The sequence below is a fragment of the Ambystoma mexicanum genome, chromosome 4p, assembly GCF_040938575.1.
Source record: "Ambystoma mexicanum isolate Mex_15411 chromosome 4p, UKY_AmexF1_1, whole genome shotgun sequence".
NCBI classification, from domain to species: domain Eukaryota; kingdom Metazoa; phylum Chordata; class Amphibia; order Caudata; family Ambystomatidae; genus Ambystoma; species Ambystoma mexicanum.
In genome coordinates, this window is record NC_090927.1 from 263,812,918 (window position 1) to 263,840,188 (window position 27,271).

At 46.1% G+C, this 27,271-nt stretch overlaps 1 protein-coding gene across 2 annotated transcripts in view; it reads right to left on the minus strand.

Moving 5' to 3' along the window:
• Positions 1 to 1,842: 1,842 nt before the first annotated feature.
• SUPT3H (SPT3 homolog, SAGA and STAGA complex component) overlaps positions 1,843 to 27,271 on the minus strand; it is a 2,273,353-nt gene continuing 2,247,924 nt past the window's right edge. For both annotated transcript variants that reach the window (XM_069605796.1, XM_069605795.1), the window contains exon 11: positions 1,843 to 6,670. In XM_069605796.1, the coding sequence (XP_069461897.1) occupies positions 6,629 to 6,670 (42 nt within the window). In that variant the 3' untranslated portion in view covers positions 1,843 to 6,628. The remainder of the gene's footprint in view (positions 6,671 to 27,271) is intronic.

Consider the following 27,271-nt stretch of genomic DNA (forward strand, 5'->3'; position numbering starts at 1 on the left):
ATGGAATTGGGAGGTCATTTCCAGTAGGGGTGTTGATTCCAAATAGAAAAATCTTAATATTTTGTGTGAAATGCAACAGTGCTTCCCATTATATTTCAAACCTAATCAAAAGTAACTGCATATAGAAAGAATATAATTTCTGCACACAGAGTGCATGAGTTGACAAGGTATATTCACAGAAAGAGACTAGGATATTGTAGTTTGCTAGTGTGAGTTACATGGTGATGCCTTGTTGTACTTGAAGCATGTAAATAATTGCCAACATTCTTTTTCTGAGCTGTGTAATGGGAACGCCTCCCAGCGCTAAATGTGTAGCATTTTATAAGTAATATGTAAAAAGTACCATCAGGGGAAGAGACACCCTCCATAAGGAGTGAGAACATCTGAACATTGTGTTTGCTTTGGCACACTGGAAAGACTGAGACCATTTGTTTTGCACTGGCTGCCTAACTTCTTTTGAACTTTGGAACATTGAGCATCTGACTGGAAAACCTCTTTGGAGCAAGATGAGAGAGGGAGTCCCTGTTATTTTCAGCCCTTGGGGAATACCACTATTTCCCGCTTCACATTATACCTGGAGAATTGGAGCCATTAAGAATTCCTTGTTTTACAGTGTTTTGAGACACCTTATGTTACCTTTAAGAATACTTGTATCTGGTCTCAGTTCTGCAAGCACAGTGGTAGGGACTAATCCTAGTTGCCTGTCACCAGTGTGGGACTGGGGCATAACATTGTCTCGGGCACCAATGAAAAAGTGGCCCATAGTTGCAAATGGCAATTAATTCCTTTTTCAACAGACTATTTGAATAATACCCAAGGGGGAGTTTTTGTGTAAAATGTGATGCAAATTGTGCAATTTAAAGAATATTTATTTGACAACAATGGTCAAAACTACTAGCGGCATAGTGAAATAACTCATTAAACTGGCCCACTTTGACCCACAAAATTGCCCCACAGCAGCATTTTGTGTTTTTGGTACGGGTATTGGCCTATAGGCCAGTCCGAGCATGTCTATCACACCAGGCAAATTCATTGTTCTCCCTCTTTATGCCTTGTTATGCTATATTACGTGCTGTTTTCCTAATTCATGGTATGTCAGGTTAAACCATGCCAGGGCACACCTTCAGTCCCCACAGTTTGTAGTCAATTTCCTGGGGCCTTTCCTTCTAAGTGGCCACCAACATCTCAAAGACACTCCAACCGTAGCACCACTCAGGCTTAGGTAGGATTATGTTACAATGCAACCCGACATACATCATGAGCTGACATTTTACAAACCCAACTACCGACCACTTCGCAACTCCAACACTACTATGCTGGCAAATACCAATAAAAAGTGCATTCTGTCTTTAAATCCGGTCATTTTTTGGACAGTGTTCCTGGTCCAATGTGCTTTAAAATGCACCATTTACAGCTAATTTGACACCAATTGACACATCCATTATTTGGTGGCGAATTTCAAAAAGGCTTAGCTAAGTAAGTTTGGCCTTCCCCACAAAGTATGAGGGGTTCCCGTCCCCCACCTCGAAGTGTTAGCCCCCGAAAAATGTTGAGGCTAGTTGCATCCTTGCCCTCTTTGCGGGTGCTGGCCTGTTTGCTTTAGTTTTCTCTCTCCCTTCACAGTACAGTGTGGGGGCATGTGGCCCCGTGTTTGTTTTAATGCCACAGTAAGAATATCGCTGTAAACTGACCCGGCACAGAATCAGCACGTCGGATCACCGCAAATACAGCATTCTTCCTCAATACTTAGATGCCAAAGATGACTTCAAGCTTTCTGGTTCTTTTTAATGTTTCGAGCAGAATTGCAATTTGCCATGATTAAACACGCCAAGAAAATTAAGGGTGATGATACAAAGAAAAGTTTAATCATACATCCAAACAATAACATCATCAAATATCAAAAGCGCTTTGTCTTTTGTGTTTACTTTTAAACCCACCAGAGGCATACAGTGCAGTATTCTTTCCTGTGTACAGTCCCATGGCATAAGGTCAGTGGGTGAACAACAAGGGTAGTGCCCTCTTGGAAGATCTCTGTTACATACATGGTTTTCAGAAGATCCGCTTTAAAGGGTTCATTTTATTACAGGAAGAAAAGAAAAACATTCTTTTACATTTCATGTACACCACTTACAGAATGCATTACACTTGTTCCAGGAAATTATACAGGATATATCTTCAATGACATCAAGGCAAGAAGCGACATAATAACAGCTGACTTTCTTTTATTCACCACTACAACATTTATATTAAATGTTACATTAACAACCTCTTATTTAGGGAAAGAAAAGGCACAGCGGTTTGATTGAAAGGGTTTGAATTCATTTGAAAATGATGGAATCAGGGGCTGGTTGGAGGCACATTAGACAATCTTCTGCCATTTTTTGGACCCTAAGTGGCAGATGTTCGCAGGTATGCACACACACAAAACCTAGGCCACCTGCCTTGACTTGACGATATGAGTGACTGTGCTGCGGGGACAGAGACAATAATCACGAACGCGAGAGAGCTATGTTGGTAAGTTTACCTGATACCACTTTGGGCCCCCAGAGTGTCTCTGCTGCAGACATCTGAGCTGTTTGGCCAGACCAATTCCTACGGCTGTATCCTTCTTATTGGTGACTGCGTGGCTATTGGTTCGTAAGGGTGCACACAGGGGTCTATGAATGGGGCAATGTAGGTGCTGTCACTGACATTTGTGCCATGGCAGCAATGTCTTGGGATACCATGACTCTGCCTTCATAGGGGACGGATCAAGACACTGGTTCAACAAACACATTTTCCTCCAAACAGTGCGGGCATGGGAATCCGGGGTTGACCCTTCTAGGTTCATACACAACTGTTTATATATTTTCTTTTGACAAGTGTCACAGAGTGCAGCCCCATCTTGACTGTTGTGGATTTCCAGCTGCACAATGCTTCCCCTTTCTTAAGCCATATTAGATCCTAAAAGGCCCCCATTAATAGCATGAACCTTTCTGTTTATGCACGTGAAAGTACGGGATATTCACTCTAGAACCATTATTGTGTGGTGCCCTATGTCATTAGACTACTGGGACACAACATTGCATAATGGTTGATCAAACTAAAGTGTGAGATTGTTACCTCTATACATTAATGTATTAATTCATTACACCCAAATGTGATCTGGGAACAACAGCCTTGTTTTAAACTGTTCTAAATATTGAGGAAAAAACACATATCATTAATTTAAATGGGCAATATTCCTTAAAAGTTTTAAATGTGCTTGTATTCAGTTTTATAGAACACATGCAATGTGAAACGATCCATTAGTTAGGGCAATGAGAATTATACTAGTCGACACATTTTCAGAGCGCAAACGTCAATAAGAATTTACGGGATTAATAGGAACATGAAACAATACACTCTATTCAGGCAAGAAAAGGCTCCGACAGTACTCATTTATTCACGCGTCTAACATAACATTCCTATATACTTCTATAGATGTTTTCAGCTTTATTTTAAGAGGGGAGAATGACTGGCATAACTTATCATGAAAAAACAAACTGACATGACTTTTAAAGTGAACATCGCCATTCACTCTGACAGATATAAATAAATCCTCAGACTCTGTTTATAAGGATATCAACAAACTGAAACTCATATTTACACTGACATGAATGTCAGAGGCCGCCATCTTAGAAAACGGCTAGAAATCATTTCATTTCAACAAAGTAGAACATATTCTTTTTAGAAACGGGGATGGGGATGCAAGCAGGCTACTTTAGTTCAAGAAAGTCGCGCGTGGAGATAATGTGTCGATTCTTTTTAAGTACTGCCCACAAACATAATGGTTTAAACACTGGTTAACTATATAAATTACTCATGACAACTAAATATGCAAACCTTTGATACAACGTACAATTCCAGTATGTCTAAATCTTTTGTTTTCCTATATCGGGTCAAGAAATAATCTAAGAGATGGAGTTTAGGGGAAGAAGAAAAAAAAGTTTTTTTTAAAAGACTAAAATATTTAGTTATGGTTTTTTTTGTTTCTAAATGTATCCATCTCCCATTTCGTGTATCAGTAACTACGTGATTCCACCCATCAGATCACACACATTGTGAACGACGGCTTGAGTCAAGGCCTGGACAACTTTTACTAGTCTCTTGAAGACACATTTCATTCCTATTTGTCCAGGAAAACCATGAAATTACACCAAATTATAAATGTGATCTGTCGGGATCTGTGTGGCCCAGTCATTTCAATGCTCCTAAAACCTCATGACATGGATCCAACCAGCCTTAGATGTTTCCAAGAGTCACCGTTCATTTTTTATGAACAGGCTTTTGTGCAGGACAACAGTCGTACATCTTGCGGAATATAACACCTGACCTTGAAACGTGTGCCGGGTGCAAAGCAGGGGAAGACTGTGAAAGGGATGCACGGGGAGATCATGCACAGGGCAGAGGAAAACTAAGGGAATTCGATGCAACTGCCTAGGCCGCCGCCACCAGCAGCGAGTCATTATGGGGCACCATGTTCTCCCTTAAACCCTAAATGCTGGCCCTGTTGTAAGAGATGGGAAAGCGGTTGCAAAATGGCGCATCATTTGGAGCAACATACATACTTGCCATAGTTACGGATATTTAAGGGATGCCTCAAGTTTCATAGTTCATGTAAAGGAAGAGAAGTGTCACCATATCAGCTTTGATAACATCTATGATAAAGTTTGGAAACTATGGTAAAAAAATACAGTGACTCGCCACTGAAAATGTAACCCCTTAACTACTCCACGATGATACTAGCATGGCTGGATTTCCTAACAAGCAATTCTCTAGGTAGCGGGAGACCCACTTGCAGTGCCAGTTCATCAGTATCATGACAGTACCTCTGACCAAAATGGCAGAGCGCCAGTACATCATCAGAGGTGAGCTGGCAGCATTTGGCCTCTGAATCGCTGGGCATGCTATGGAGTTGGCTGGGCCAGTAGGCTTAGGGTTGTTAAGGGTTCTATTTCTTGCTTGTTGCTAGTAGCAGTAATATGTTACAGTGGGTGCAGTACATTGCAATAGCAAAGAGGAGCACCACAATGAGGCCTCAACACTCAACAAACCCATTACTTATGCAGTAGTGCTTCAACATGACTCAGAAACACGCCTGAAATAACTCTGTTTGGTCTTTTAAACAGAATGCGAGATTTTATTGTATTATATGACAAGTTAAATAGGAATATATTTTTTCATTTTCATTTTGTCTTTAAAGATTATTCTAGGTTCATTATTTTACCCCAAACATTCTTTATCGTCATTTTAATTTTGGTTGGAAGGGCTGTGGGAATGTGCCAACATCTATGTACACATGTGTGCTGACATCTATATACACACTACCCTGCCATAGTTTTATTTTTTCTAACTAGTATTTGAAATGCCAAAAAGTATTTTTTTGGGGCGTGTTGTGTTGGAGTGTAGTGAGACATTTTGAGGCGGGTCACGTGAGAAAGTGCTGCAGGGGGAGCATTTACTATCATCACTTGGTTCGATTGTTGGTGCTGCCGGCTTGGAAGGCCTGTGGCTCCAGAAACGTGTGTGACTTTTCGCTTTTCATTACAGGCTGCCGGGACAAGGGCAGTAGAGCGCGCTGCAGCTCAGGAAATGAAGCCTTCTTTAAAACGTATGCTAATCTGAGGCATTTTAGAGGCAAGTATTTGCTTCTGTAACTTGGAATGTGAATGTGAATTGAAATGAAAACGTATGGCAACATTTTCTTTGAGTCAGGACTTTCTTGGAGATGGGTTTAGGGGGGGGGGGCGAGCAGATCACTTCCGGTTAATCTTCATTGCTCCAAGTCTAGGTTTTCCACATAAGAGGGGTGAGGATTCGCCTCAGAGTAGGAACAATGACAAGGAAGATGGACAAGGAGGTAAAGATAAGGATAAGGTCACCTTCAGAATGACTTGTCCCAAAAGTACCTCCTACCATATTGTGCAGCTTTACTCATTGCTGAAGGCATTTCACCACCTCTCACCACCTCCATTCAATGTAACAATGTAACAAACGACAACGTGGTGTCCCCAAAAGATTACGCCCATGGCCAAGCTGCAGAGTCAACAGAGTTTAGTTCAGGCGGGGATGAATGTTCAGACATGCAGTCCTAGACTCAGAAAGAACTTCAGCAAGGAAGCAAACATAATGCAAATATCACAATGGATTTATGGTTAGAAATACAAGCATTTGTCACTGAACTCCCAAGGTTTTCCCTGATGGTCTAGTTTTTCTTTGTCTCCTGGGAAAAACAAATCAACATACACGGAGACCAGGAAACAAACCCATGACTCTGCAGCATGGACTCGTGGGCTGCAGCCAGGAAGTGCTTGGCACATTCGGAAAACTCTGTGATCCGCGTTCTTGTCCACCTACGCAGGAACCCGAACATCCTGCCATTAATTAGCAAACTGTTCCAGCTAGTAAACAACGGGAACTGTGGAGAAGGGTTTGGAGAAGAGAGACAGAGCCAGCCAGGCAGTGCATAGTCACAACAAACCTGCCCACTCACTGCCACACAGAGAGAGAGACACAGACATTCTAATTTCGCCCTTTTCCTCGCAGAAGGGAAAACAAATCACCTCGACGTGACCCTGCGCTTCCGGTTCCTCTGGCCGCATCCGTGTTAGCAGGCAAGAAAAGTCACCCCGGTCCTGCGGTAGGCACTCTGTGGAGTAAATGAGAAAAATCTGCAGTCAATTATCAGAGCGGGTTCAACAAGCAAAGGCAGCTGAGAGGGGAGGGCAGGCATGTTTTTCCTGATCTTGTATGGCTTTCTGGTTGCAATCTAATAGCACGCTTAATCGCAATACTTCTGGTGGTAGCGGCATAAGAAGGGCTTTGTCTATTAAAAAAAAGTCAGTGTGGTTAACATGTGGTTGGATGTTCTATTTTTGGAAAAGGATTAATGTTAAAAACGAAGGTATTTGGTTAATTGCTTAAATCGAGCGCCAAATGAATGCGGCTATGTAAAATCTTGCTCTCTCACGGGCCCGGATGTGTTGCTAATATGGTACTAATGCATCCTTGCAACCATTCGAATTCTGAGATGTGGTGTATTCGGGCTGCAATTCAGCAATTGTGGTCGAGTGGTTAGGAAAGCCGTCTCTGGTCCAACCGTCCTGAGGTCTGTGCCGAACACTTTCATTCATGGGGCAAATTACTTCATCCTAGAGTGCACGAGTCTTCTAGGTTATTTTATTAAAAACAGTACACATTTAATTTAAGATATTTGGGGACAAACAATAGATAAGATTAGGCAGTTCAGGCCTTGCCTTCAGAGGCGTAGACAGGGTAGGGCCTGAGTGGGCCAGGACCACCCAACATTTGTTAATGCCCACTCAGCAGCGCTGTGTGGGCATTTAAAGATGTTCATGTCACTGAGGTGGGCCCAACCAGATTAGCTTTAGGCCCTGGTTGTTAGATAATCCTGGCTACGCCTCCGCTTCACAGGAGAGCGGAGGGCAGAATCAGATCCAGGTTGTGTATTGAAGTCTTATGTAGCACACCCCTGTCATTTTGGCAGCTTCGGTGTATGGGCCCAACAAGAAAAGAGAGGCGTAGGGGTTGTTAGTGGGATAGAAAGAGAAGCAGGTACCAGACCAGAGGTATTGAGGAGTGAAGACCAGAAGTACCCGAGCCCTGAGGGCTAGTATGGTTCTACATAGTTTGGTGGGGGCACTTGTTACATGTGTGTGTGTGTGTTTTATCTGGAGAGGAGAGCCCAAGATCTGATAAATACAGCACTGCACGGTCAGGATATCATGGGATCTGTGTGATATGCAGCTAAAACGAATGTGGGCTTCAGAAAAGTTCTGTCAAAGTTCATGTGGGATTCATTGGTTGGTAAGAGGTTGCTCTGTGCACGCTGGCTGTGTCTGTAGTATAAGGTGGAACCAGATTTAGAGAGCAGTCAGTTGGGGACAAGAGGGGAGTATACAACCTAGGAGTAAAACACAGTGAAGTTCCACCTACAATCAGAAACACAGTTGGGAGGATGAATGCAGTGGAGCAGAGTACTAGGGCAAAATCACAGTGGAGCACCACCTACGACCAAAATCACATTGCAGGGCACCACTAAGAAGAACAAATACAGTGGGGAGCATTAATGCAGTAGGGCACCGCCTAGGAAGTAAATCATATTGGGGAGCATAAATGCAGTAGGATATCACCAAGACCTAAAATCACAGTGGAGAGCTTAAATGCAGGTAGCGGAGCTGTGTCCCAAAGCAAAATCATAATGAGGAACTGCCAGGCCAATAAATGCAGTGGGGCACCACTTAGAAAGAAAATTACATTGCAAGGCATACATACAGCGAGGCACCATCTAGGACCATAATCACAGTGGTGAGCACTCATTCAGTGAGGCACTCTCTAGAAGCAAAATGACAGTGGGACAACACCTAGGTGTAACACCACATTGGGCCACCATTCAGGAGCAACATCACAGCAGGATGCATAAATGCAGTGTGGCAGCACCTAGGAGGAAAATCACTGGGAAGGAGCATAAAATCACAGTGTGGGGGAGCATAAATTACGTGGGGCACCACTAAGGAGGACCATCCATGGAGAGCAGCAAAAATAAAGTCGGGCACCACCTAGGGGGAAAATCACAGAGGAAGAGCATACATGAAGTGGGGCACAACGTGGGAGGAACATCACAGGGGAGGAGCATAAATGATGTGGGTTACCACTGAGGACAGAAATCACTGGGGGGGAACATAAACTAAGTTGGACACCACGTAGAGGCAAAATCACAGTTAGGCTGGACTATAAAGCACTAAGAATCTGCAGGCATTAGAGCGCTGATGCCATGTTAACAGATAGCTCAAAATACTAGAAACAGCGAGAAGAGGTGTGTTTTCAAGAGGTTTTTAAAAAAATCACATATGGTTACCATTTGTCCCTAGTCTTACCAGGAAATAAATTCCACGTTTTACAGATAAAACGCAGAAAGTCCAGAAAGTCTACTACCTCCTGCGGAAACCACTTAAATCTGGGCATGATGAGAACAAGGCGTTTGAAGATAGAAGAAACCAAATCGGAGTGTAATTCTTCAGTCTACTGAACAAATATTGTGGGGAGCATACGTTTAGTGGGGTACCACCTAGAAGCAAATCACAGAGGGGAGCACAAATGTAGTGGGGCATGGCCCCTGACCAAAACCCTGGGTGCGCACCACCAAGGAGCAAAATCACAATGGAGAGCAAAAATGGAGTGGGGGCCAATCTAGAAGCAAACACATGGTTGGGCAACAACCTGAAGCAAAATCGCAGTGGGGAGCATTAATGCACTGGTTCGCCACCCAATGGTAAAATCACAGTGGGGAGCAAGAATACAGTGGAGCACCGTACAGGAGCTAAATTACAGTTGAAAGCATAAATGCAGTGGGGCACTAAGAGTGAGAATCAAGGTCACAATGGGTCACCTACAAACAGAACACATTAGAGAAATGAAAAGTAGGAGCAAAACACAGTATGGGGCAGGCACGTGGTGGCATGCCATAAACAATATGCGTGTGAGGGCGACTAGTATGAATACATTTAAAGTGGTGGAAATTGGGACAAAGGCAAGTAGGGAGAAGTCTGTTGCCTGAAAGTTGAGTGGTCTGGCCGAGAGCTGGCTGGCATGGGGGAAAAGGCAAACGGGTATCACCTTTGCCTCTTTGCTATACCCGAGTGCCCGAGAGGTCTGTTATAGGAGAGGGGAGGGTCACATGCATTTCATGGCACGATCATGGGTATGATGGTATTGTTGGATTATAGGAAGGTGTAGGTCTAATGACCTGCAAGTAAATGAACATATAATGAGCCATACTTTACAAGCTGTGGATTAAAAAAAGCTTCTACTTCTACCCCAAAGTTCACGTTGTACCTCATATCGCTGATCTCAATTGCAAACAAAAGAAAGTTCAATGAACTAAAAGACTGGTAATCATGGTAGCGGTGGCGAGGATCCTACTGGCTTTTGTTGATGCAGTGCCGTGATGTGTTGATCTGTAGCTACAACTGCTCTCAAATTGGATCATCTTGCATGCTCTCCATATTAGCTTGGATTGATGCTCTTCTGACATTAGTGCACTTCGATCAATCACAGATGCCTTCCATGACACTCTGGGCACCTGTAGTTCTATGGTGCACTTCTTCTGGGGGCAATATCTTGCAGTGTTCCTCCACTTGCCATTGGGTCCCATGAAGATTCTCTACTGAGGCAAACCCTGCCACGCTCCCCCCTCTTACCCTAAGGGGTCTCTGCACATTCTTTACCAGCACAGGTCCCATCACTTTACCCACTTGCACTATGGGTTCTTCTGGGCAGGATTTTCTTTCCCCCTACCTGTGTTCTGACAGGCTGCAGTAATTATAGCCCTCCTCCTCCACCCCCATACAAGAGCAGCACGCCGAGGCTAGAGTTTGTAATAGGCGCTGATCATGTTGTCCGGGTTAATGTTCCTTTTAAGCTCTGCTGGCTTTTGAGCAACCACCAGGCTATAGGATAGTGTACCCATCAGGCCATCCTCTCACTCTTCCTCTTCCTCTTTAGTATTCCCTGACTTCTGACAACCTTTGAGGCAAGACTCCCAGCAGAAGCTTTGCTCTCTACTCGCCTGCCAAACTGAGCTTTCATACAGTGTGACCTATTTGTCTTGACCAACTTATGTTTCTCAGCTCTTTTATCTGGAAGCTTTTATCTGTCTTCATCGTTTGTCTTGAGCATTAATTGTCTTCATGATATCGCTGAATGTTGGTCCTATTTCTCTTTTACTTTCAGGCCCAGTGATTGGTGCGTATTAAATGATTCTACCTCAACCGCAGTTGTATTCCCTCTGTTCTCATTTATGTACAGGATGTTAGGTTTGTAACGATAACCTCAATTTCCCCATGGCCCAGCCCCCACGATCTGAGGTCTCAAACAGCATGTCCGCCATCTTGGAATCAGGCCACAGTGTCATGACAGCTGAGAGAGTCTGCGTTGTTGCTGGAAATCCTCAGGATACTTTTGTCCAATTGCAGTTAACATATGAGGCAGAACGCATCCGTTTGTTTGTGCGTTTTTTTTCCTTGATGCTGTTTAATTCTCTGTGGACAGCATGGGAGCACTGGGGCGTGAGATACCTGTTCCGCTAGGGTATCTACCATTAAGGCCTTTATTTCTCACATGTAACCACAGCAAACGTCTCCTGGCCCAATTTCCTTGGAGGTTATTCCCTCAAATCTCATTTTCCTCAGCAGATAGTAGTGCTGGACATTCTCCCTCACTCCCGAGAGTTAGTTCCTTTTGGGGAGCCTGTGAAAGGAGATGGGCAGCTCTGGAGGAATCCCCATTTATTGTACCACCTCGAGGTCTCACGTCTGGGGGCTGCTCGCTTCCAAGGCCCCCAAAGAGACCCTGCCCTTCTCTGTGGCCCCTCCACAGGAGAGTCTGTCACGGAAGCCGACCTCGCGAAAGAAGGACTTTAGGAACACGGCTTACTTCCTGTTTGCCGCCTGTAGATCATTTGGAGTCATCGTCGTCAGAGAGAGGGCTGGAGCCCTTCCTGCCCTAAAACTGCAGAAGCAGATCACTGTGCCAATTGCCCTGCCTGAACAACACTACGTGCTACAGGTACCTTCTCACTACATCCCCTTGTAGTGCCACCACATGTGCTTGTGCCACACATATGCCCTTGCTGCAGATTCCATTTGCAGAATATTCCTAAATATTCTTAATCAGCTGATTCCAGTGTCCTGCATCGAAGCGTGCATCGACACCTGACCACAAAATGGCCGGCGTGATGCGGGACGAAACTGAGGTGGTTTCTAGGCAACAGAGTGCCTTAACTGCCAATCCCCACCTCCGTCAGGCGCAAGCCGGCCTCGCGGAAGAAGGCCTTTAGGAAAAAGGCTTACTTCCTGTTTGCTGCCTGTTCACCAACAGGCACTGCGCTCACAGCAAATCCTCACAACTAAGGATTAAGGTATGCACCCCTGCCGATCACCCCTCACTCCTCCTCGTTGCAGTCAATTACACGTGACTTCTCCTCTTAGCTCACTCTCAATACTTTTCCGTGTTGCCCTCCATGGCCGACCGACTTGCTGCATCAACCACCGCTCCCATAGTGTCTATATCGAAAATACCAGAAACTATCACTGCCATCAAAAACCCCGCGGCCCTGCTATCTTGGCACCCGCTGGAGGGTTATTCTAATTTACCATGGACTGTAACGCCGCCAAGTCTCGCCTACTACTATTCATTGAGCCTATTTGATTCCGTTTACCGCTCACTTTGCATGATTTAACAGCACATTGAACCAGCCTACTGCTCATTTTATATTAATTGTACTGAGTTGATTAATTGAACTCTGAACTAGCCCCTGCTCATTTGAACTAGCCATTGCTCATTGTGTTGATCAATTGTACTCTGAACTAGGGTTTATAGTGACTTTTTCAAACGTCACATTTTCGAAATGCCATTTTTTCAACACCAAAATGGCGGAATTTTTTTTTCCAATAAATGTTTTTTTTATTTTAATTTTTAAATGGGGGGTTCACCCAACCCCTCGTTTTTTTAACACTTTTTTTTAATAACAAAACAAAAATAAAACATAAAATAAAAATAAAACATTTAGAATTTTTTTTTCTGAATTTTCTTTTTGACAAAATGGCATTTCGAAAATGTGTTTTCGAAAATTTGACTGGATACCCTGAACTAGACCATTGATTATCCTGAGCCCATTGAAGTAGCCTACTAAACTTTTTGTGCCGTTTGGAGTGCCACCAACCACTACCATATCTCCTGTCACAAACATGTACACCAATACTTACACAGCCTTCACACTGTCAGTATACTAATTATAACTAGTCTCCTAGTGTACTGCAACTAGCTACCTCCGTTTGGTACACAAGTCCCACCTAACATGACCACAATGTCATCTCATAGCCGCCCTATCCACAGTCAATATGCCTACTCCATCAAGCTCACTTGTAGGTATCCCATGCTCTATATATTGCAGGAACGCCAGACTCCACGCCAGGTTAACTAAATTACATGAACCCCTCACGAGATCATTGCCATCGACTAACAAGAAAACAAACCTCCATTTTGGTAAGGAGCCTAACAATGCCAACCATGTCACTATCCCGCCTCACCCGCATGCCAACACCAAGCATCATATCATGCATAACCGCAAGATAGCCAACCTAAGACCGACTATCCCGACTCATGCTACAGCCACAACGGATGCCCACCCACTCAAAGGAGACCTTATAAACGCCAGGTCCCTGGTTGCCCATGCAACGGATATCGCTGACCTAATATCGGCAGATAACCTGGATTTCCAGGCCATCTCTGAATCATGGTTACATGATGCGGTGGGACCACTGCTCTCACTAGCTATCCCATATGGCTTCACTATATTTAGACAGGATAGAGAAAAATTACAAGGTGGAGGCATTGCCATCATATCCAAAAGCCTCTCTCTGAGACCTGCTCCCCCACAAATTATGCAATCCTGCAAAGTCCTCACCGTTAAACTCCCTCTAATCAAGTACGAGACCCTCACTATCCACCTTATCTACAGACCCCCTGGCCCTCTTGGAACGTTTGAGGAGGACCTCCACACTCTACTTTCCAACAACCTCAAAACTACCACACAATTATTACTATTAGGCGATTTTAATGTAGTATTCAATGATCCTCTACATGAACATGCCTTAACCATAGCTAATATTCTATCCGAACTTGGCCTCTCTCAAAAAATCAACAAATCTACACACAATAATGGGAGAACTTTAAATTGGGTGGCTGACTACAATTGCACAGCCAGCATCATCTCTATCTTCCCACAACTGTGGACAGACCACTTCCTAGTGTCTTTCACACTGTCCACAACTAGACCACTCCCGCTGGTCACACCTATCGCCCTCCACTTGTTTAACAAGAAACAAACAGAACATTACTGTGGCTACAGTGATCCCCGCCATTCTCCTAACCCTCAACTCACTGGCTGATAACCTATATCCAGGCACAGTGGTTAATGAGTACAATAAAATCATGCTATTTGTACTTGACAAAATTGCTCCACTCAAACTCAGATCTAGCAAGCCCAAATCTCACCTAAATAAGTGGTTCACCCCTCAGCTAAGGGACCTACGACTCCTAAAGAGGAACTGTGAAACCACCTGTAGAGTACTCCCCTCAGAAGATAAAAAGTCCAAACTAACTAAAATCTCTGCCCAATATAAGAAGGAAATCTGTATGTCTAAACATAACTCATACAACAGAACGGATATCTAACGCTAATTCCAATATGAAAGAACTAGTTCCCATAATCAAGCAATTAGCGTCTCCTATCCCCACACCTGATATCTGCATCAAAAACAAAACATGGTGCTCAGACATTCAACAGGCAGTCTCGAACAAAGTAACCACCCTCCAAAACAAAATAGCCAATAAAAAAGCCTCCCTTAACTCGCTATCTCAACCAAACAATTTGGATCTTCCCCCTAATAAAAACCTTTCCGACAGACACGCCAGATTCCACTTCACTAAAACATTCATACTAGAGATAGAAAATGTAATTCTCTCACTCAAGCTTTCCAACTGCCAGGGTGACCTATGCCCAGCACATATTATAAAAGATGCCGCAAGAGACCTTGCCCTTTTATATCTAAAACTTATCAACGCCTCTTTCTCATCTGGCACCATTCCCACCAACCTGAAGCAGTCGTGGGTACTCCCTTTGTTAAAGAAGCAAACCTTGGATCCATTAATCCCCACCCATTACCGTCCCATCACAACGGTACCCTTTCTGCTCAAAATACTTGATACGGTTGCATATACTCAGATACAAAAATATCTGTAACACCATAAACTCTTAGGAGCAAGACAATCAGGTTTCCGACCTCTACATGGGACGGAAACTGCCCTCATCGACTTGAAAACTCAAGTTGATGAACTTGGAGACAAAGGCAAAACAGCTCTCCTCCTAGTGCTTGACCTCTCGGCCGCATTCGACCTCATGGACCACAAGGTCCTATGTGGCCACCTGGACTCTGCGGCCCACTTCTCCACAGAGGCTATCACCTGGATAGAATCATTCTTGAGTAATAGAACCATGAGGGTCTTCTCCCCCTCAGCAGCGGCCGACCCCATTCCTATCACGTGTGGTGTCCCCCAGGGCTCGTGTGTCTCCCCCACTTTATACAATATATTTACCAAGCCCCTGTTCGATGATCTGGACCTTCTGGGTATCACCTACACTAACTATGCAGATGATACTCAGATTCTCCTCCCACTTTTCGGGGATTACGAGAAGGATTTGGCGTTGGTGAATAGAGTGTATCTCATCATCCAGGCATGGATGGCCACCCATGGTCTATGCCTGAATGATGACACAAACTGAGCTTATCATCCTGTGCGCCCACTCCAACCTTAAGAAACTAGGCCAGGAATACTCCATACATGCCAACATTCCAACGCACCTAGGAGGGAGATTTGAGAGAGAAAATCGGAAGATGTAGTTTTCCCCATAGGAATGTATTGTCACTGGAATTATTTTAGGTGGGAGAACGTGAAAAAAAGCAACAGTTCTAACAGAAAAGTCGGGAGTCTCCCGCCTAAATCTCGAGTGTTGGCATGTATGGTACTCATCCTTTATTAGTGACGGGAACACCATCAAGGTGGCTAAGGAGGTAAAGACCCTTGGCTTCTACCTGGATTCCACCCTCTCCTTCGACAAACAAGTGAAATCAATGGCGTCCGCCACCGCATATACTTGTAAGCTCATTAGGACTGGCAAACCCTTTTTGTCGAATGACAACTGCAGGATCCTGGCCAGAGCCCTAATACTCACAAGACTTGATTATTGCAACACCCTCTCCATCGGCGCCAATAAATCTATTATCCAGAGGATACAAATCCTCCAAAACAATGCCATAAGAGCTGCACTTGGTGTGACCAAAAGATCACATACATCAGCGACCAGGTGCCAAAACAATTGGCTTTCGACCCATAATAAAATCCTTCTAAAAACTGCTTCACTCACCCATAAAGCTCTAAACAATGCCGCACCAGCTATCTCACTGATAAATTCCATAGGAGAACCTCCACCAGACCGACAAGACTTGGTAACTGCCTCACCATTCCCAGATTTAAGCCCGCAAAGGCAGGTGGTAGTAGCTTTCCCGTGAAAGCTGCCCAACTCTGGAACTCCCTGCCACACCCTCTCAGAGAAGATCAACCTTACCTGAATTTCAGACAGAATTACATTAACCTGCTCAAATCTACTGACCTCTAGGCATGTCTGCCATAAGAACACTCCTTGGCACTTATCTGCTACGCAAATGTCTACCTTTTGATTTAACCTGCACATATGTTTCATTCCTGTCCAACTCCTGTAACGTGCCCTCCTGTTTTCAACCTGTATATACGCTCATTCCTGCCTATTTCCTGTAATGTTGTAACCTAAGCTTTGCATTTTCTGTAACTGTTGCGCCCTGATACCCCCGGGTCTGGCGCGCATTAGAAATGAATAAAACAAACAAACAAACAAAATAATCACGCCTAACTTTTTTAAAGTGCAGTATATGGGATTAGATCAAGGTCTGTATTTCATTATCGACACTTTGTGGGCAAATTTCATTTCTGTCTTATTTTTCCTACATTTGGTCAAATTGGCAACGTTGATAAAACAAAGTTTCAAAAAAAGGCTATCATCAGAAGCACTACTTTAAAAACGAGGAACTTACTGCCACCGGGAACACTAGTCCGTTTAGAGATTCAGAGTCAATTAAGCAAAATAATGTAGGCCTGCCATTTAACACAACAATCTTAATGCACACCACCCAAAGGAAGTAATATGTTCCTGCTGCAGGTCAGCAACCTGGACACAGGTTACTAGCTCCTCATCTGCTTAGCTTCAGATGCAAAATGTAGCAGGAATGGTAAGCTGCTTGAGTACCTTTCAGTGTGCTTTGGAAGGGCAGTGCCAGGTGTGTGGGATTATTTAAAGCTGGATAACTCAGGTTAAAGTAGTCCGAAGAGCATACTCCTGTCACAGTTTTTATAGTTTCAGTCCAAAATGATGTTTGCTTTAGCGTGGCTTTCTGCGTATTTGTGTGGTATTGGGTTCTTCCCAAAAGTCTTTGCAGACAGTTTTGTCCTTCCAAGAGGTGCTCTTTTCATTTAAATTGATATTTTCACTGCCTCGCAGGCAGTGAGCATGCAACGTCATGCTGGGCACAGAGTTGGATACCCCACGTGCAGACTATACTGGTGTTAACTGAAATGTAACATGCATCACTTTTTTGTTTGAAGTTTAAATCTTGCAGGAAGACCTGGGCTTTGTAATGCGACCAAGAAATCTCACAAACTCAGATTTGGGAGTTTCCGCGCGGAGGTACTAGATTTACCCAGTACTGCTGCGTGAAAGTGGTCAATTGTTATTTTATTTATTTATTTATTACGCGCTGTAGCCCACAGGCATCATGTCTTTTTGAAGATGGTTGCTCATAATGCAAACAGGAAGAAGGGACCAAGTTCTTTTGACATTGTTTTAGGTTTTCCCCTTTCCTTTTAAGATGGCAGCTATTTGAAAAAAGTTGAGTGCTGTGTAACTGCCACCCTGATGAAGCACTGTGGTGGGGCGCACCTTGTCACAATTACTAGATCATTACTGTTGATAATTATTAGGGCTGGCCTCCATGGCTCCCAAAAGGTGAGGGTCATCCTGACATCAGTGATACCTGTGCTGTCCATTATCTTGCATCTGTCTGGGTGACTAATCTAAGTTGTACAGCCAGGCTGCTTCTATGCGGCATCTGAAGCTTAATTGGTGTGTGGTGAGTGTCTTGTGGCCACTCCTTAGTTAATTCTTAACTAAGTAACCCACGAAAGCAGTCGTCGCACACCAAATCTGGTACAAGATTACCAGCCATGTCCATCCCCAAAATGCAGTGTTTATCATCATTAGCACCATAGGCTATTTGACTGGGGTTCGTATAGCATATTTTTCTTTTAGGAAAATCAGTGCTCTGCCTACAAATAAAGATGTTGGCTGCCAAAATCAATGAGGCGAATACGGTACTTTACTAATTCCAAGATGGCTATCTCGCTTGAAAGCAAAACACGATTGGCATTGTAGAGCTGGTGCACACAGTTAGGCAGGAAAAAGTGGCTTGGGATAAAGGTTTGGAGGAAACTGAAACGCAGAGTGCATGGAGGTTGCAAAAGAGAGGCATGGTTGGGCAGGTGTCAAGTGAGGGGAGGAGCTCTGGTGCCCAGGAATGGATCAGCCACAAGGAAGGAAGGTATACCGGCCGTACTATAAATGCAGGACAAAGATCAGTAGGTGTACGAAAAAGGAATACATACCCCAGCATGGACACAAAATCTGAATGAACAAACTCACAGAATATAAAAGTGCTTAAGCATAGATATAGGAGAAAGATGGACATATCTGGATTTAGACTGAGATTACACAAGGGCCATGGTTTACAAGTGGCATTGCTATTAGTGAGCAAAGAAACACATTACTTTTTGGTGTGTAGTATCTCAATGGTCATTATTATTATATTAGTGTACAGGCCCGTGTACATGGGCCAAAGTGTAGGTTTTGACTGACACAGTAGGACCACTATAGATCCTAAGCCTACAGCTCGCTCTAGTGATGACAATAGGTGAAGCTATGTGAATTGGCATTGTCTCTATATATCATAAGACAACAGCTCCTTCTAGCGTTAACAGGTGAAGCTAGTGCATCAGACAAACATACAGGGACAAACATACATCTGGTGCTTTATTATATTGTTATATTAGATAAATTAGATTATATATGAAGCAACACTACAGCCAGTTAAACCATGGGTGAAGTTTTTTGAAAAGTACCCCGAGAAGTAAAATACTTCTAGGGACTGACAATACTGAAATATTTAGGGATTGGCAGATGTGACTGGTTAATTGAGCTGCCTAGTATCACACTTTTTAGTTATGAGGTGAAGCAGGGATTTGAACCCTATGTGATTTCTGCACCCGATCAAACTGTTTTCCAGTTCCTGCCATATAGCAAGATTTTAATATTTGAGAATCTTTGACTTTCAGGGAATAAAATCATACCTTTTTTTGTAGACCTGACTTGGAAAGTACAGAAATCACACAATAACGCAAACATTTACAAACAATCTTTATAGAAGCATGTCAGGTACTATAATACAAATTGATGTGAGCAAAAACAATCTCATCTGGGTTTCTCCACTACATGTATATCAATGATTTAAATACACCTAACACATAGAAGAACATTCGAAATTGTACAAAAAAGCAGACCGTTTTTGTGACAAATAAGCAGACCTCAGAAGAACCTTTCCACTGGCCTCTGATATTGGGGCAGCCATTTTCAGTCTAGGATCTCTTCCAATGATATTGTCGAAGAGGAAACAGCAGGCAATTGCCTAAACAATGCCGCAGAATACAGCACAGTACTACACAGTGAGATTAGATGATTTGTCCAGAATCACTTTATCTGGAACTAAAGCCGGACTATGAGCCTCAACTCAGAGTTGAATTTGGCTACCTAAGCACCTCTCTGGGCTAACACTTTACGCTCTTCATTGGGGGTTGCCACCCAATTTCTACAACCCACTTCAGGAGGAACAGAGCTAGAGAAGTGCACCGTACGAATGGTTTGTCGATTGTTATAGCTAATGCAACTATGTTGGTTTGAAACACAGTAGGTGTTACTAGCCTCACAGTATATGCACATGCTACTATATCAATCCTAAACATTGGGGTCGGCCTTGCCAGAATTTGGTAATCTGATCTGGCGTATGCACAAATATGTCTGTACTAAGTTCAATGAGCTATCTTCTGAATCATAGTGCCACTCAAATTTACCAAAATGCACATGAACTTTGGTTTTGCAAGTGATCAACATTTTACGTAACACTACTACAGGAGTTGTACTATTGTAAACACATTAACAGTGAGCACTACAATGAACAAAGGAAGCATTGTATGGTTAATTGATCTGAATGGCGTGTAATTATCAACAACAGGTAGGCAGTAGGTTATATCCTCACCAGAGCGCTACAAAATATCCTGATATGTTATTCATGATTTTAAGTACATGGGCAAAGACTTCTTTGCATCTGGCATTCGTGTGGGCCCCACTCCAAGGTGAGGGCCTTGGTCACGTGTCTCCTTTGCCCTCTTATAAAGAAACATGTGTCAGCAGTTACTGATGGATTGAGATCATGTTCCTGGGCGTCTGATTAGCCGGTGCCTCTATCCCAAGAGCTAATAAGGCTTAACTCATAATGGGTTGCAGAGTTAAGAAGATAGGCCTTTTATAGCCTTTTAACTTATTATGTACAAATAAAGCAGGGGAGCTATAAGTAGAAGCTGTTGGAGGTATCCAGGAGCTTGAAGTATTTGGGTTAGGAAAGGCTGTTAATGTTCAGATGTTGTGTGGTTTGTTGTAGCATGTTCATTTTTAAATGTGAAGATAGGTCGTGTTTGTAGGTTGCTAGGTATGTTTACATATGCAGTGGTTGTGTTTGGATTCGGAGCAAAGGAATTCATTCTCGAGTTGGCAGCAGCACTGCCTTAGTTCAGCGGCGGTGGAATCAGTTATGCTTGGAGATGCTGCGTCTGATGGAGTGCATAGCTGAATCCATGCTAGTACAGAGCTGTGTAGATCACGGAGGGCATGTGAGCAAATTGTCCAGGAATGGCTGGTTGCAGGCCTTAAAGCTGTCCGGGAATTATTTGAATTTAGATCTGAACTATGCTGGGTTGTGTGCCTTGTTTGGATGCAGATGGTGGTACATCAGTGGTGAAGATAACACATCCCTGGTTGGAACACTTTAGATGATTTCTGGTACTGGGATTGTGGTAATCGTGGAGAGGATGTTGTACAGTGGGGTTCTTTGCAGTGGGAAGTGCTGCTCCTTTGTTACCCCTTGTAGACTTTTATGCATGACAGACTGAGGTCAGTGTGCAAGTGTTGATTTTATGAACTGAGTGTGTAACATTTGTAACCTGCACCCATGATTCATGTGTTTGCTTAGGGCACTGATAATGTACTTCATGTGCAGCCCATTTTCTTTTGCTTACTATTTCATGATTATGTTCACAGTACTAACAAACAATAGACTTTACTGGACATATTCTATTGTTAAAGAACTGGTGAATGCAAGATGAAGGCAATGTTCTATAACAAATATAAAAAAAGGGAAATAACATATCTAATCTCAAGAAAGATTTTACAATGTCTCCAATCAAGTGAAGTATCCATAACTAAGCTATGGCTAAAGAAAATCAGTGATAACTAAATGATTTTAGTAATACACAAGAACACACACACAGAAAATAAAAAGCATATACGCACATAAAAGAAAAGAGAGACATACGTTGGTTGAAGAAATATTCGAATCAACATTGCAATATGCACCATTACATCATATACTCTAATACAAACAGATGAACAAGTTACTTTCTTACCTGGTAACGTTCTTTCGATGGGATGGTCCGACGACGTATTCCATATCTATGACAGGTAATCACCACAGCTGTGCTGCTTCGGAAACTTTTCCGGCGTCTGCGTCCTGCGTCGATGACGTCGATGCGCCGACGTCGAGGACCTCCTCCGACGTCATCCGATGTGATAAGTAGGACGCACGACGCCTGTAGCCTCAGTTGTAGTTTTTTCCCCCAGAACGTGTGACATAAGTCAACTGCCAGTCAGACACAAAGCCTTGCGGAACGTAAGCTGCAATCGCAAAAGAAATTCTGCAGCGGGGAAGGCAGGGCGGGAGCGATATGGAATACGTCGTCGGACCATCCCATCGAAAGAACGTTACCAGGTAAGAAAGTAACTTGTTCTTCGAGGGGATTGGGTCCTCCGACGTATTCCATATCTATGACAGACTCCCAAAGCAGTACCAGAGCAAGGAGGAGGGAAAGAATTTATAAACAAAATTTATAATAGCCAATCAAACAGCAGAGCAAAGGACCGCCTTGCCAAAGGCCAGATCCTGCCCTCTGATGGAATCGAGGGAATAATGCCGTACAAATGTATGTACTGAAGCCCAGGTGGCTGCATCACAGATGTTGCGAATAGGAACACCCCTCTGCAGGGCAGTAGACGCAGCCATACCCCTGGTAGAATGGGCCCGCAAGCCAGCCGGTGGGACCTTACCCGCCAAGCGGTAACACTCCGAGATGGCCAAAATAATCCAGCGGGACAAAGTCTGTTTCGTCACAGCTTGCCCCAAACGCTTACCAGCGTAACCAATAAAGAGTTGATCGTCCACTCTGACCCGGGACATGCGTGAAACATAAAAGCTTAAAGCTCTCCTAGGATCAAGCCTATGGAGCCTCTCCTCTTCCTTACCAGGATGCGGAGGAGGATAGAATGCCGGAAGAACAACCTTCTGGGCCAAATGAAATTCCGTCACTACCTTCGGAAGAAAAGAAGGACGAACACGAAGGACAACCCTGTCCTTGTGGAAAACAGTGAAGGGTGGCTTAACTGAAAGTGCCTGTAACTCACTCACTCTGCGAGCGGAAGTAACCGCAACTAAAAACACAGTTTTCAGAGTTACCAGCCTCAAAGGGCAAGAATGTAAAGGTTCAAACGGAGCACCCATAAGAAACCTAAGAACAAGGTTTAAATCCCAACCAGGCACCAGGAAAGGAGACGGAGGGAACACATTAGTGAGCCCTTTCAGAAACTGTGAAATTAAAGGGATCTTAAAGTAAGAACACTCATCAGACGAGCGCTTAAAGATGGACAGCGCCGCCAGGTAACCTTTAATGGTACCCACTTGCAAGCCCCTGTGGGCCAAAGAAAGCAAAAAGGACAGAACCATGGGGATGTCACATGCAAAAGGATCCACATTCCGAACTCTGCACCAGTCGCAGAACTTACGCCAACGGCAACGGTACAGAGACCTAGTTGCTGGCCTACGGGCCGAAAGCAACACCTCCATCACGTCTTCAGGGAGGTCCCAATCCCTATACCTCAACCTTTCAGAAGCCAAGCGTGAAGGTTGAGGGATCTGACCTCTGGATGGAGAACCAGACCCCCTCCCGTGAGAGCAGATCGTCTCGGTAGGGAAGACGACGTGGAGGGCAGATGGACAAGTCGAGAAGGTCCGGGTACCACGTCCTCCGAGCCCACGCCGGAGCAATGAGGATCATCCGGGAACCGAACTTCCGTAACCTCCGCAGCACTTGCGGGATGACGGGGACTGGAGGAAACGTGTACAGCAGCGGGAACGACCAGTCCACCACGAACGCGTCTCCTAAGGCTCCTTTTGGAGGAAATTCCCGCGAGCAAAACCTTTCGCACTTCCGGTTGACACTGGAGGCAAAGAGATCCACTTGAGGGGTCCCCCAAAGGGCGAAGATCTCCCGGAGAATCTCCTGAGCCAACTCCCACTCGTGAGAGATCGTGCTCTGCCTGCTCAGAGCGTCCGCCGTCACGTTTTCGACTCCGGCCAGATGAACTGCCGAGATCGAAACTTCCTGCTGGAAGGCCCAGAACTCGAGCTGCATCGCCTCCCTGCACAGAGGAAGTGACCCTGCCCCCCCTTTTTGTTGAGGTAGTGCATGGCCACTGTGTTGTCCGTCAGGATCAGGACATTCTTTCCTCGCACAGTCGGCAGAAAAGCCCTCAGGGCTAGCCTGACGGCCCTCAGCTCCAACAGATTGATATGGAGTCTGGACTCCGACGGAGACCAACGACCGCTGACTGTCAGCCCGTTGGCATGAGCTCCCCATCCCGTGAGGGATGCATCCGTCACGATCGTCACCTCTGCAAAGATCTCATTCGCAGGCGAGCCTCTGGCACCAGAAGAATGCAGGATGCCATGAGGCCGAGCAACCTCAAGAACTCGAACGCTGGGAGCGTCTGGGCCTGCTGAAACTTGCGCACCATCTGCTGAATGTGAAGAGCCCTCACCTGGGGAGGAAAACACTGCCCCAGGGAAGTGTCGAGCACTGCTCCGATGTACTGGAGCCTCTGCGTTGGCGTCAAATGGGACTTCTTTAAATTGAGGGAGAAGCCCAGCCTGTGAAGGGAGTGGCAGGTGACGGACAGATGATCCAGGACTTGCTCGGGAGAGCACCCCCTGATCAACCAATCGTCCAGGTAGGGGTAGACGTGAATCCCCCCCTGCCTGAGATGTGCTGCCACCACCACCATGAGCTTGGTGAAAACCCTCGGGGCGGAGGTCAATCCGAACGGCAGGACCCGAAACTGAAAGTGCGAGTCGCCAACCGCGAACCTCAGGTACTTCTTGTGCTTGGGATGGATCGGCACATGGAAGTAAGCATCCTTGAGGTCGAGTGACACCAACCAGTCCTGAAGCTGAAGGGCCTGGAGGACTTGAGAGAGAGTAACCATCTTGAACTTGTCCTTCCTGAGGAGTTTGTTCAAACCGCGCAAGTCCATGATGGGTCTCAATCCCCCGTCTTTCTTGGAAATCAAAAAATAAGGGGAATACCATCCCTTGTTCCTCTCCGCTACAGGCACCAGTTCTATAGCGCCTTTCTCCAGCAGGGCTTGAATTTCCTGCGCAAGGAGCGGATCCGGACACTTCAAAGAGAGGTTCCCCGGTGGATTGTCGCGAGGCCTGCGCCGAAAGGGAAGACAGTAGCCGTGGGCTATGATCTCCAGAACCCACACATCTGAAGTAATGGCTTGCCACTCTACAAGATGCTGCGTCAGCCTTCCCCCAACCGGCGAACCATGGGACATGGCCTCATGACTGAGTAGGAGCGGCTGCGGCGTTACCTGAGGGCAAAGAGGCAACTGCCCGAGCGGCCTTGGCACCACGGGTACCCTGTCGTCCACCTCTGGTACCCCTGCGCTGGCCTCTTTGACTGCCAGCCCCTCTCGCTTTACTGAAGGACGAGTAAAAGCGAAAGGAACCACCCCTCCACTGCTGTCCCCTAGGACGAAAAGGCGGAGGTTGGCGAACTGCAGCGCCCAACGACTTCGCTGCAGCTTTTGAGGTCTGCAACCTCTCAAGGCTCTCGTCAGCCTTGCTGCCAAAAAGGTGTTCACCGTCAAAGGGCATGTTGAGGAGCCGGGACTGCACATCAGGAGCAAACCCCGACTTCCGCAACCACACAAACCTGCGTATCACGGTGCTCGCCGCCATGGACCTACTGACGCATTCAGCCAAGTCCAGACCCGACTGAACGGACTCACACATGGCATCCTTACCATCCTGGACCATAGCAAGGAAACCATCCCGTTCATCCCCTTCGGGAATATGTTCAGCCGCTAACGCAACACAGTTCCACAGAGTGTGCGTGAAACGTGACAAGGCACAAATGGAGTTGGCCGCCTGAAGCGCCATACCACCAGAAGAAAACACTTTCTTCGCCCAGCCATCAAAACGCTTGTCGTCCCTATCAGGAGGGATGGTAGGGTACGACGCCTGCTTTGCCGGGGCCGTGGCCGCCTGCACCACCAAACTTTCCGGAGTGGGGTGCCTGGTCAAGTAGCAGGGGTCGCTACTGGCTGGACGGTATTTACGCGACAAGGACTTGCCTACCGCCGGGAGGCTTTCCGGAGCAGTCCAAGCCGCCGCCACCCTTCTCTGTAAAGCCATATGGAACGGCAGTACCGGGTCAGTAGGGGGACCAACATCCAGGATGTCCGTCAGGTCATCCTGCACAAACTCCCCTGGGGGAGCAGACCATCCCAGATACTCAGAAACCCTAGCCATAAGGCGCCGGTATGAGGAATCGGCATGGGAGCCAGGCTCAGGCCTACAAAATTCCACCTCCGGAGAGGTGTCCAGTCCACTGGCATCATGCAGAGACTGCCTCAAATCGTCAAACTGACTATGGCCCGAGACAATGTCATCCGGCACCCGACGAGGAACCAGGCCATCAGAATCCTCATCCGCCTCAGAAATATATTCCAGGCGGCGAAAAGAAGGCACCCGAGAGTGCCTGCTCTTAGCCAGAGCCTTCCTAGGGGGTACACCCGAGACACGGGGCACCTCCGACACGAAAGGCGTCGATGGCGTCGAGCGAATCGGCGCCGCCGTCGAGAAAACCGGCAACGGCGCCGAGAGGATCGGCGTCGACGTCGAGGAAATCGGCGTCGTCAGATGCAGCGCCTCCAGTATCGGCAGCGTCGACACAGCCCTCGAAGCCGGAGCCCCGAGCGTGTCCCTCGACGACCCGACCGTCGACGGCTTCGACGACTTCCTCGGAGCCGGAGCCTCGAGAAAGCCTGTCGACGCCCTCGACGCCTCAGACGTCGATGTCTTCCTCGAAGACATCACAGGTGCACACGGTCTCGATCGCGTCGAGGACCGGGACCTGGAACGGGTACGGCGAGAACGAGCCTCCTTGTCCGAACGGGACCTCTCCCGTGACTCGCGCCGACCACTCTTGCGAGCGGTGGCTCTCGACCTCTCACGGCCGACCCCACTCGGGGGCGCGGACGGTTGAGTACCCTGCGACTCAAGAATCGCCAACATCTTCTTCCCGAAGGAAGCCCATTCCTCCGGCGTCGCACGGCTGGTGGGGTAACCGACGTGCCGGGCAGAGTCCTCTGAAGAGGACCTGGAAGGCGACCAGTGTCGGCGCTTCCGAGAATGCCTCGAAGAGGCTGAGGAGTGGCGAGACCGACTCCTAGAAGAAGACCGACGAGACTCCCGCCGAAGACGCGGAGAGTCACCCCTCGAATCATCCGTCGAAAGCCCCGCCGACTTCGATTTCCGGGGCTTGGACACCCGACCTACCGACAATTTCTTCTTACGCTCGCGTAAGGCCTTGGACGTGAGCGACTGGCAGTCGATACAGTCATCCCTGTCGTGGGCCTCCCCGAGGCACCAGAGGCAGGCGTCGTGCGAGTCAGTCACCGACATCTTGGACCCACACTCCCCGCACTTCTTAAAGCCCGGACGCGGGGTTGAAGACGAAGTGGAAGACATCGCCGAAGGAAATTCACAAACGAACAGGTTCGAAGAACCAGAAAGAACAGAACTCCAAAGAGTCGAGGCTTAGAACCGAGAAACACGAAGCAACACGTTCGCGGAAAAAACGGAACTGAGGCTACAGGCGTCGTGCGTCCTACTTATCACATCGGATGACGTCGGACGTCGGAGGAGGTCCTCGACGTCGGCGCATCGACGTCATCGACGCAGGACGCAGACGCCGGAAAAGTTTCCGAAGCAGCACAGCTGTGGTGATTACCTGTCATAGATATGGAATACGTCGGAGGACCCAATCCCCTCGAACAAAAATTTAGATGAACCCGATC